The sequence below is a fragment of the Neopsephotus bourkii genome, unplaced genomic scaffold (assembly GCF_033783945.1).
Source record: "Neopsephotus bourkii isolate Nb327-2 ecotype Australia unplaced genomic scaffold, CSIRO-AGI_Nbou_v1 NB_1186, whole genome shotgun sequence".
NCBI classification, from domain to species: Eukaryota; Metazoa; Chordata; class Aves; order Psittaciformes; family Psittacidae; genus Neopsephotus; species Neopsephotus bourkii.
In genome coordinates, this window is record NW_026901671.1 from 21792 (window position 1) to 33467 (window position 11676).

The window sequence follows — 11676 nt, forward strand, 5'->3', positions numbered from 1 at the left end:
CCCGCGCGCGCGCCGCTCCCTTTCTTCCCGCTGCCGCGACCGGTTTCGCGCGCAAAGCCCGCACCACGTGACCTCCTCCCTCCGCCCTTCCGCTTTGGTCACGCCCCCTTTCCGGCCTCTAAACCAATAGGCAGCGAGCAGAGGGGGTACGGTAACAAGCCACACCCTATTCCTCCTCTCAGCCAATAGGCAGCGAGCTCTGGCGGCGCGCCCTAGGCCACGCCCCCCCGTTTCCCATCAAGACCGGCGGCGAGGAGCAGGTCCCGTCTTAAAGGGGCCGCGGCCCTTTATGGTGGGGGCAAAGGGGATCAATGGGGGGCAATGGGGATCAATGGGGGGCAATGGGGATCAATGGGGTTTGGGGGGGATCAATGGGGGTAATGGGAATCAATTGGAGCCCAATGGGAATCAATTGCGTGTGATTGGGGCTCCGGGTTATGGGGTGCATGTGGGGGCGGGATTAAGGCGCTTGGGGGTGCTAATGGGTTATGGGGGGGGGTTCATGGGGCTATGGGGAGTAATGGGGATCTATGGGGGGTAATGGGGGGGTAATAGGGATCTATGGGGGGTAATGGGGGTCTATGGGGGGTAATGGGGATCCATGGGGGTAATGGGGATCTATGGGAGGTAATAGGAGTCTATGGGGCACCCCATTGACCCCCACTGTGTGTGTCCCCCATAGGGTGATGCTATCCCAGCTCTTCATCCTCTCTTCCAAGGGAGACCGGTTGCTCCATAGGGATTGTATCCTTCCCCCCCCCCCCTTAACCATAGCCCTATATGGGGGGGATCACCCCCATTATGACCCTATAAGGGGGTGCCCCCCCGAATCTGACCCTATATAGGGATGCCCCCCTCCCATTGTGACCCTATATATGGTTCTATCCCATCCATTATAGCCTCCCCCCCATTGTGGGGTCCCCCATTGTGCCCCCCCATTTCTCCTTGACCCCCCCATAGTCCGTGGGGACCCCTTGGACCCCATCACGGATGTGGCCGATGTCTTCTACCGCGGGGTCACCGCGCTGCCGGGGGACCAAGCACCGGTGTTCATGGTACCATGGGGGGCAATGGGGTAATGGGGGGCTATGGGGGTAATGGGGGTAATGGGGGGCTATGGGGCAATGGGGGTAATGGGGGTAATGGGGGGTTATGGGGCAATGGGGGGCAATGGGAGTCCCATTGACTTCAATGGGCGCAGGGTGCTGTTCGCCCTGATGGCCACAAGGCGGCAGTGTCGCCATTGACTCCCATTGAGTCCCATTGTCCCATTGACCCCAATTGGCTACCATTGACTATCATTGTAATGGGGGGCTATGGGGGTAATGGGGGTAATGGGGGGCTATGGGGCAATGGGGGCAATGGGGGTAATGGGGGTAATGGGGGGTTATGGGGCAATGGGGGGCAATGGGAGTCCCATTGACTTCAATGGGCCCAGGGTGCAGTTCGCCCTGGTGGCCACAAGGCGGCAGTGTTCCCATTGACTCCCATTGAGTCCCATTGTCCCATTGACCCCAATTGGTACTTGACTATCATTGTCGGGGTAATGGGGGTAATGGGGGTAATGGGGGTAATGGGGGCTATGGGGCAATGGGGGCAATGGGGGTAATGGGGGTAATGGGGGGTAATGGGGCAATGGGGGGCAATGGGTTCCCATTGACTTCAATGGGCCCAGGGTGCAGTTCGCCCTGGTGGCCACAAGGCGGCAGTGTCGCCATTGACTCCCATTGAGTCCCATTGACATCCATTGACTCCCATTGACCCCATTGACTCCCATTGAACCCCATTGACTCCCATTGAGTCCCATTGACCCCCATTGACTCCCATTGACTCCCATTGCCCCCCATTGCCCCATTGCCCCCCATTGCCCCCATTGCCCCCCATTGCCCCCATTGCCCCATTGCCCCCATTGCCCCCCATTGCCCCCATTGCCCCCATTGCCCCCCATTGCCCCATTGCCCCCCATTACCCCCATTGCCCCCCATTGCCCCATTGCCCCATTGCCCCCATTGCCCCATTGCCCCATTGCCCCCATTGCCCCATTGCCCCATTGCCCCCATTGCCCCCATTGCCCCATTGCCCCCATTACCCCCATTGCCCCCCATTGCCCCCCAGGCCCTAGGGGGGCTCCACTTTGTCCACGTGCGCCACTCGGGGCTCTACTTCGTGGCCACCACCAGGGCCGAGGCCTCCCCGTTCACCCTGCTCGAGTTCCTCAACAGGTACCCAAGGGGGCGTTTGGGGGCGTTTTGGGGTGTGTTTAGGGGCGTTTTGAGGGCGTTTGGGGGCGTTTGGGGCGTTTTTAGGTGTTTTGGGGCATTTTGGGGCTTTTTGGGGGCGTTTTTAGGCGTTTTGGGGCGATTTTAGGCGTTTTGGGGTGTTTTTAGGCGTTTGGGGGGTGTTTTTAGGCATTTAGGGGTGTTTTGGGGCGTTCTTAGGCATTTGGGGGCGTTTCTACGGTGTTTGGGGGCATATTTAGGTGTTTTGGGGGCGTTTTTAGGCGGTTTTTGGGTGTTTGGGGCGTTTTTAGGAGTGTTGGGGGCGTTTTTAGGCGTTTTTTGGGCGTTTGGGGCGTTTCTAGGCATTTTGGGGGCTTTTTAGGCGTTTTGGCGGCATTTGGAGCCATTTGGGGGGGGTTTGGGGTCTTTTGGGGCATTTTGCGAGTGTTTGCGGCCGTTTTGGTGGGCGTTTTGGAAGAGTTTTGGGCGTTTGGGGGAGTTTGGGGGCGTTTGGAGCCGTTTTGGGTCCGTTTTGGGCCATTTTGGGCCCGTTTGGGTCCGTTCCGTGTCCGTTCCCCCCCGCAGGTTGGTGGCGCTGCTGAGGGATTTCTGCGGGCCCCTGAGCGAGCAGAACCTGGGGGGGAACCTGGCGCTGGCGGCCGAGCTGCTGGAGGAGATGCTGGTGGGGGCGGGGCCACGCCGGGGGGGGCGGGGCCACGTCGGGGTGGGAGGGGCCACATCGGGGGCGGGACTGCATCGGGGGGCGGGGCCACGGGGCGGTGGGGGTGGGGGGTGGGGGCGGGGCCACTGGGCTGGGGCATCGGAGGGGGCGGGACCACATCGGGGGGGCGGGGCACATCGGGGAGGTTGGGGGCGTATAAAGGGGGTTTGGGGGCATTTAAAGGGGTTTTAGGGTGGTTTAAGGGGGTTTGGGGGCGTTTAAAGGGGTTTGGGGGCGTTTAAAGGGGTTTGGGGCCGTTTAAAGGGATTCGGGTCCATGTTTCCCTATGGGGGATGCTGGAGCCCCTCTTTGGGGTGCCCCCCATTACCCCCCCCAGGACTATGGGTACATCCAGAGCACGGCCCCCGAGCTCCTGCGCAGCCTCACCCAGAGCCCCCCCGTGAGCCCCCCCCCCTTCAGCCTCCTGGACCTGGGCTCCATTGGGCTGGTGAGGGCCATGGGGGGGCTCCCAGTGCACCCCAGTGCAGCCCAGTGCATCCCAATGCATCCCAGTGCATCCCAGTGCATCCCAGTGCATCCCAATGCACCCCAATTACCCCCCCAGTACATCCCAGTATGTCCCAGTATATCCCAGTCCTTTCCCAGTATCCACCAGTGCATCCCAGTGTACCCTGAGTGCCTCCCCATCCCATCCCCATCCCATCCCCATCCCCATTGATCCCCATTGATCCCATTGACCCCATTGATCCCATTGATCCCCATTGATCCCCATTGATCCCATTGATCCCATTGATCCCCATTGACCCCATTGATCCCATTGATCCCCATTGATCCCATTGATCCCCATTGATCCCATTGATCCCCATTGATCCCATTGATCCCATTGATCCCCATTGATCCCATTGATCCCATTGATCCCCATTGATCCCATTGCTCCCATTGATCCCCATTGACCCCATTGATCCCATTGATCCCCATTGATCCCCATTGATCCCATTGCTCCCATTGATCCCCATTGACCCCATTGATCCCATTGATCCCCATTGATCCCATTGATCCCCATTGATCCCATTGATCCCCATTGATCCCATTGATCCCATTGATCCCCATTGATCCCATTGATCCCATTGATCCCCATTGATCCCATTGCTCCCATTGATCCCCATTGACCCCATTGATCCCATTGATCCCCATTGATCCCATTGACCCCATTGATCCCATTGATCCCATTGCAGTTTGGGGCTGACACCCAACGTTCCAAGGTGGCTCCGGGCTCCGCTGCCACGAGGCCCCTGGGGGCACCCCGGGGGGAGCAGGTGAGTGCCCCCCCACACACCCCATAGCCGGTACCTCCCAGTGCGTCCCAGTGCATCCCAATGCACCCCAATGCAACCCAATGCATCCCCATTCCAATGCATCCCAATGCATCCCAATGCATCCCAGTGCTCCCAATGCATCCCAATGCATCCCAGTGCTCCCAGTGCATCCCAATGCAACCCAATGCACCCCAATGCAACCCAATGCATCCCCATCCCAATGCATCCCAATGCATCCCAATGCAGCCCAATGCAACCCAATGCATCCTAATGCAACCCAATGCATCCCAGTGCACCCCAGTGCATCCCAATGCATCCCAATGCACCCAATGCATCCCAATGCACCCTAATGCATCCCAGTGCATCCCAATCCCATCCCAATTCATCCCAATCCCATCCCAATGCACCCCAGTGCACCCCAATGCATCCTAATGCATCCCAATGCATCCCAATCCCATCCCAATGCATCCCAATGCAACCCAATCCCATCCCAATGCATCCCAATGCAACCCAATCCCATCCCAATGCATCCCAATGCATCCCAATCCCATCCCAATACATCCCAATGCATCCCAGTGCATCCCAATGCATCCCAATCCCATCCTAATGCATCCCAATGCATCCCAATCCCATCCCAATGCAGGATCACCCCTGACCCCGCCCCTTTTTATGTCCCCGCCCCCAGGGGGAGGAGCTCTTCGTCGACGTCCTCGAGCGCCTCACAGTGGTGCTGGGCTCCAACGTGGGTACCCCCCTTTAACCCCATATATGGGGGTGTCCCCCCCTTTTAACCCCCTATATGGGGGTGTCCCCCCTTTTAACCCCATATATGGGGGTGTCCCCCCCTTTTAACCCCCTATATGGGGGTGTCCCCCCTTTTAACCCCATATATGGGGGTGTCCCCCCCTTTTAACCCCCTATATGGGGGTGTCCCCCCTTTTAACCCCATATATGGGGGTGTCCCCCCCTTTTAACCCCCTATATGGGGGTGTCCCCCCTTTTAACCCCATATATGGGGGTGTCCCCCCTTTTAACCCCATATATGGGGGTCCCCCCCTTTTAACCCCATATATGGGGGTGTCCCCCACTTTTAACGCCATATATGGGGTTAAAAGACCCTATTTAGGGGGTTTTCACCCCAATTTTGCTGCCCCCCCCAGGGTACCCCCCTAAAGGTGGATGTGCAGGGGGAGATGCGCCTCAAGTGCTACATCCCCAACTGCAGAGGTGAGAATGGGTGCCCCCCCCCAGCACCCATGGGTGCCCCCCCCATCATCACCTATGGGTACCCCCCCCATCATCACCTATGGGTGCCCCCCCACCCACAGCACCCATGGGTGCCCCCATTGACCCCCATTGACCCCCATTGCCCCCCCCCCAGAGCTGCGCCTTGGCCTGAGTGAGGAATTCTGCGTGGGAAAAGCAGAGTTAAGGGGTGAGACCCCCCCCATTGACCCCCATTGATCCCCATTGACACCCATTGATCCCCATTGACACCCATTGATCCCCATTAACCCCCATTGATACCCCTCTACCCCAATTGACCCCATTGCCCCTATTGATCCGATTGACCCCCATTACCCCCCATTGACACTATTGAACCCCGTTGACCCCCATTGACCCCATTGATCGCCATTGACCCCCCCACTCCCCCCATTGACCCGTTTGACACCCATTACTCCCCATTGACCCCCATACCCCCATAACCCCCATTGACCCCCATACCCCCCATAGCCCCCATTCCCCCATACCCCAATACCCCCGATACCCCCCATACCCCTCTTACCCCCCATACCCCCCATACCCCCCATACCCCCCATACACCCCATAGCCCCCATAGCCCCCATCCCCCATAGCCCCCATACCCCCCATAGCCCCTATACCCCCCATAGCCCCCATACCCCCCCATAGCCCCCATAGCCCCCATACCCCCCATACCCCCCATACCCCCCATAGACCCCATAGCCCCCATATCCCCCATACCCCCCATACCCCCCATAGCCCCCATACCCCCCCATACCCCCCATAGACCCCATAGCACCCATACCCCCCCTCCCTCCAGGCTATGGCACCCAGGTCCGTGTGGACGATGTCTCCTTCCACCCCTGCGTTAACCTGGAGGAGTTCGAGGCCCAACGGGTGCTGAGGGTGACCCCCCCCCAGGGCGAGGTAACCCCCCCCCCATTGGGCTCCTGTATGGTACAGTCCAATAGGGCCCTATAGGGAGGGCTCATCCCATTGGGAGCCTATGGGGAGGGCTCATCCCATTCATAGCCTATATGGGGGGGGTCACCCCATTACAGCCCTATAGAGGTGGGACATCCCATTGGGAGCCTATATGGGGGGGGTCACCCCATTACAGCCCTATAGATGTAGGACATCCCATTGGGAGCTTATATGGGGGGGGTCACCCCATTAGAGCCCTATAGAGGTGGGACATCCTATTGGGAGCCTATATGGGGGGGGTCACCCCATTTAGCCCTATAGGACCCCATTATTGCCCCCCACCCCATAGGTGACCCTAATGCGGTACCAGCTCCTGGATGATGTCCCCACACCGCTGCCCTTCCGCCTGTACCCCCATATGGAATGGGACCCTATGGGGAGGTAAGGGGGGGACCCCCATTCTGACCATATATGGGGTGGTCACCCCATTCTAACCCTATATGGGGGGGTTCACCCCTATTCTGACCCCTATATGGGGGGGTTCACCCCATTCTAACCCTATATGGGGGGGTTCACCCCCATTCTAACCCTATATTGGTGTCCCCATAGGCTCCGGCTGCACCTAAAGCTCCGCTGCGACCTCCCCCCTAATAGGTAGGTGATGGGGGGCGTGGCTATAGGGGGGGCGTGGTTAAGGGAGGGGCGGGGTCAGCGGGAGGGGGCGTAGCCAATGGGTGTGAATGGGAGGGGGCGGGCTCATGGAGCAGTCAGGGAGTGGGGGGGGTTAGGGGCGTGACCAATGGGGTTTGGGGGCGTGGCCAATGGGGTGAGTGGGCGGGGCTTAACCCTCTCGCCCCTCCCCTTTGCAGCCACGCCATTAACATCCACCTGGAGCTGCCCATTCCCAAGGGGGTGACCAGGTGGGTGCTACCATTGGGGGGGGGGTTCTATGGGGTGCCCCCCCTCATTGTAACCCCATTGCGCCCCATTGTAACCCTATTATAACCCCCATTATAACCCCATTATAACCCATTATAACCCCATTATAACCCATTATAACCCCATTATAACCCATTATACCCCCATTGCCCCCCATAGCGTGGCGCAGGAGCTGAGCAGCCCCGACCAGAGGGCTGAGGCCCCCCCCGGTTCCCATTGCATCCAATGGGACATCCCCAAGTGTCGGGGGGGGGCACAAGTGGGCGCCATCTTTAAGGTAAGGGGGCAGGGGGGGCACCCATGGGTGCTTGGGTGTGGGGGGGTGAACCCCATTGGGGGTGATGGGGAGGGCACGTGTTCTATATGGACCCTATGTCACTCCCATGTCCCTCCCATGTCCATCCCATGTCCATCCCATCCCCATCCCATCTCCATCCCGTGTCCCTCCCATGTCCCTGCCGTGTCAATCCCGTGTCCCTCCCATGACGTTCCCATGTCAATCCCGTCTCCATCCCATGTCCCTCCCATCTCAATCCCATGACGTTCCCATGTTCATCCCATGTCCATCCCATGACGTTCCCATGTCCCTCCCATGTCCCTCCCGTGTCCCCCCAGCTCTGGTCCCCGCTCCCGCTCCGTGCCCTGGGTCCCGTTGCCGCCCGCTTCGAGCTCCCGGCCCAATCCTGCTCGGGGCTGAGGCTCCGCTTCCTGCGCCTGGCTGAGGGGGCGGGGCCAGGGGCGGGGCGGGGCTCCTCGGCCCCGCCCCCTCCCCGCTGGCTGCGTTACGTCACCCACAGCGACTCCTACGTCATGAGAATGGAAGATCCCCCCCCACCCCCCCCATTGACAGCCATTGAGCCCCATTGACACCCCATTGGGACCCATTGATACCCATTGACACCCCATTGATGCCCATTGGGACCCATTGACAGCCATTGATCCCCATTGATACCCCATTGACACCCATTGACACCCATTGGGACCCATTGATACCAATTGACTCCCATTGATTCCCATTGATCTCCATTGATACCAAATGACTCCCATTGACAACTATTGAGCTCCATTGATACCACTGATTCCCATTGACACCAACTGACTCCCATTGATACCAATTCCCATCGACCTCCATTGATACCAATTGACTCCCACTGAGTTCCATTGATTCCCATCGACCTCCATTGACACCGACTCCCGTTGAGCTCCATTGATTCCCATTGACAACCATTGATACCAGTTGACTCCCATTGCCCCCCCCAACCTATTGACCCCAATATCAATGTCTCCCCCTTACTTTACCCCCATCCCCCAATAAAGCCTCTCAAAACACCTCCTTGTGTCCGTTGATTGATTCCTATCGACCTCCATTGATACCAGCTGACTCCCATTGAGCTCCATTGATACCAATTGACTCCCATTGACCTCCATTGATCTCCATTGATACCAATTGACTCCCATTGAGCTCCATTGATTCCCATTGATCTCCATTGATACCAATTGACTCCCATTGATCTCCATTGATACCAACTGACTCGCATTGACAACCACTGATTCTCATTGATCTCCATTGATACCAATTGACTCCCATTGACAACCATTGATTCCCATTGACCTCCATTGATACCCATTGAGCTCCATTGATTCCCATTGATCTCCATTGATACCAATTGACTCCCATTGACATCCATTGAGCTCCATTGATACCAATTGACTCCCATTGACCTCCATTGATACCAATTGACTCCCATTGATCTCCATTGACACCATTGATTCCCATCCCCCCCCCCATCACCGCTCCATCCCAATACCCACCAATGGCTCCCACACCTTGGGGGCCACCCCCCCATAGGCCCGGTAGCGATGGTTGAGGCGGGCCCGGCCATGGAGCCCATAGCGGGTGCTGAGGGCCCCTTGGGGGGCCGGCGCCCCAAAGAGCACCCGGCGGGCCCGGGCCAGCACCAGGGCCATGGCACAGAGGGCACAGGGCTCCCGGGTCAGGATCACGTCCCAGCCCTGGCACAGGTAACCCCCGGCCCCATTGAACCCATTGAGCCCATTACCCCCATTGCCCCCATTGACCCCATTACCCCCATTGCCCTCATTGCCCCTATTCTCCCCATTGCCCCCATTACCCACATTGACCCTATTACCCCCATTGTGCCCATTACCCCCATTGTCCCCATTACCCCCATTGACCCCATTACCCCCACTGTGCCCATTACCCCCATTGCCCTCATTGCCCCCATTGACTCCACTGTCCCCATTACCCCCATTGCCCCTATTCTCCCCATTGCCCCCATTACCTCCATGGACCCCATTCCCCCCACTGTCCCCATTACCCCCATAGACCCCATTACCCCTATTCCCCCTATTCTCCCCATTGTCCCCATTCCCCTCATTGACCCCATTACCCCCATTCCCCCTATTGACCCCATTACCCCCATTGACCCCATTCCCCCCATCCCCCCTCCGGCACCGCGCCACCTCCTCCAAGCACCTCATAGCAGCGTGCCCCAAGGGGTGCCCCCCATTCCTCCCATCCCCCACGGCCACCACCACCCTCCCAGTATCGGGGTCCAGCACCGCCCCCCCGGCCGGTACCATCCCAACGCGGACCCCATCCATGGCCGCCGCCACGGCCGCCTCCATGGCCCCATGGACGGCGGGCAGCTCCATTGGCGTCAATGGGGGGGGGTGACGGGGGGTGCAGGGCAATGGGGGGGGCGCCCCACGGAGGACCCACGGCCAAAGGAGCTCCCCCCCCATGGCCAGCAGGGCCGCGGTCTCCGGGCCCGGTTGTGGGGCGCGGGCGGGGACCAGGACGCGGAAAGGGGGGCCCAGGAGGTGGGGGGAGATGGAAGGGCCCAAGAGGACGTGGAGGGGGGGGAGCGGGGGGGAGGTGACGTCATCGGTGACGTCATCGGTGACGGCGCTGGTGCCCTTGGTGACAATGGAGGGGTCATTGGTGACGTCATTGGTGACGTCATCAGGGATGGCATCGGTGGCTCCGTCTCCTGTTTTGGGGTCAACATTGAAAGTGACCCCCATTGCCTCCCCATCCCCATTATCCCCTATTACCCCATTCCCCCCCATTATCCCCTATTACCCCCCATTCCCCCATTATACCCTATTACCCCATTCCCCCCTGTATCCTCTATTAACCCCATTATCTTCTATTACCCCCATTTATCCCATTACCCCCCACTCCCTCCATTATCCCCTATTACCCCATTCCCCCCATTAACCCCTTTGACCCCCATTGCCCCCCATTACCCCATTATCCTCTATTACCCCATTACCCCCATTATCCCCATTACCCCCCATTACCCCCATTACCCCCACATTACCCCATTACCCCCATTACCCCTATTACCCCCATTATCCCCATTACCCCCATTCCCCCATTCCCCCCATTATCCCCATTATCCCCCATTATCCCCATTCCCCCCATTATCCATTATCCCCCATTACATCCATTATCCCCAATTATCCCCATTACCCCCCATTACCCCCCCTTTACCCTGGGGCTGCCCCCACTCCGCGGGGGGGGGCACGTCCTCCTCCAGCAGCAGCAGCACGGCCGGGGCTCTTCCGGGACCCCCCCCCCGCATCCTCTTCACGTGACCCAGCCCCGGCAGGGGGCGGGACCTCCGCAGCTCCAATAGGAGGCGCTCTGCATCCCGTGACGTCACCAGCGGCGCCGCCAGCGCGGGGAGGAGCCGCACGGGCCCCGCCCCTTCCCAAGGCACAGCCCAAGGGGGCGGAGCCTCCGAGGCCATTGGAGGGGCTATGGGGGGGAATGGGGGTGAATGGGGGCAATGGGGGGTAATAGGGAATAATGGGGGGTAATGGGAGAATGGGGGGTAAGGGGGGAATGGGGGTCAATGATGGGGAATGGGGGCAATGGGGGGTAATAGGGAATAGTGGGGGGCAATGGGGGGAATGGGGAGGAATGGGGGGCAATGCAGTAATGGGGGTAATAGGCAATAATGGGGGGCAATGGGGGTAATGGTGGTGAAAGGGGCAATGGGGGTCAATGGCGGCCAATAGGAGCGGATACGGGGGGAGCCCCATAATTTCCCCCTATCGGGACCGCCTCTTAGAGAACCCCCCATAGGGACACCCCCCATAGGGATTCCCTATAGGACCCCCCCATAGAGACCCTTATGGGGGCCCCCATAGGGATCCCCGCCCATAGGAGCCCCCTTCACGTGACCCCGGCCCCCTTCCCACGTGACTCCCGCTCACCCGCTGCTGCTGCCGCCGCCACAGCCTTCAGCCGGAACCGGAAGTGAAGGGGCGGGGCCTCGTGGGAGGCGGGGAGGGGGAAGCGGTGAGATTGAGACCGCGTTGG

At 59.5% G+C, this 11676-nt stretch overlaps 1 protein-coding gene across 1 annotated transcript; it reads left to right on the forward strand.

The window, feature by feature from the left end:
- Positions 1-252: 252 nt before the first annotated feature.
- AP4M1 (adaptor related protein complex 4 subunit mu 1) lies at positions 253-8147 on the forward strand (the record flags this gene model as incomplete). The annotated part of the gene is made up of 16 exons (XM_061364072.1): positions 253-260; positions 683-744; positions 961-1055; positions 2116-2222; positions 2805-2901; positions 3278-3388; positions 4137-4217; positions 4903-4959; positions 5378-5444; positions 5599-5652; positions 6280-6386; positions 6733-6824; positions 6993-7037; positions 7253-7303; positions 7482-7599; positions 7938-8147. Coding segments are annotated over exons 2-16 (1350 nt in total), but the record flags the coding sequence as incomplete, so codon positions are not given.
- Positions 8148-11676: the final 3529 nt, after the last annotated feature.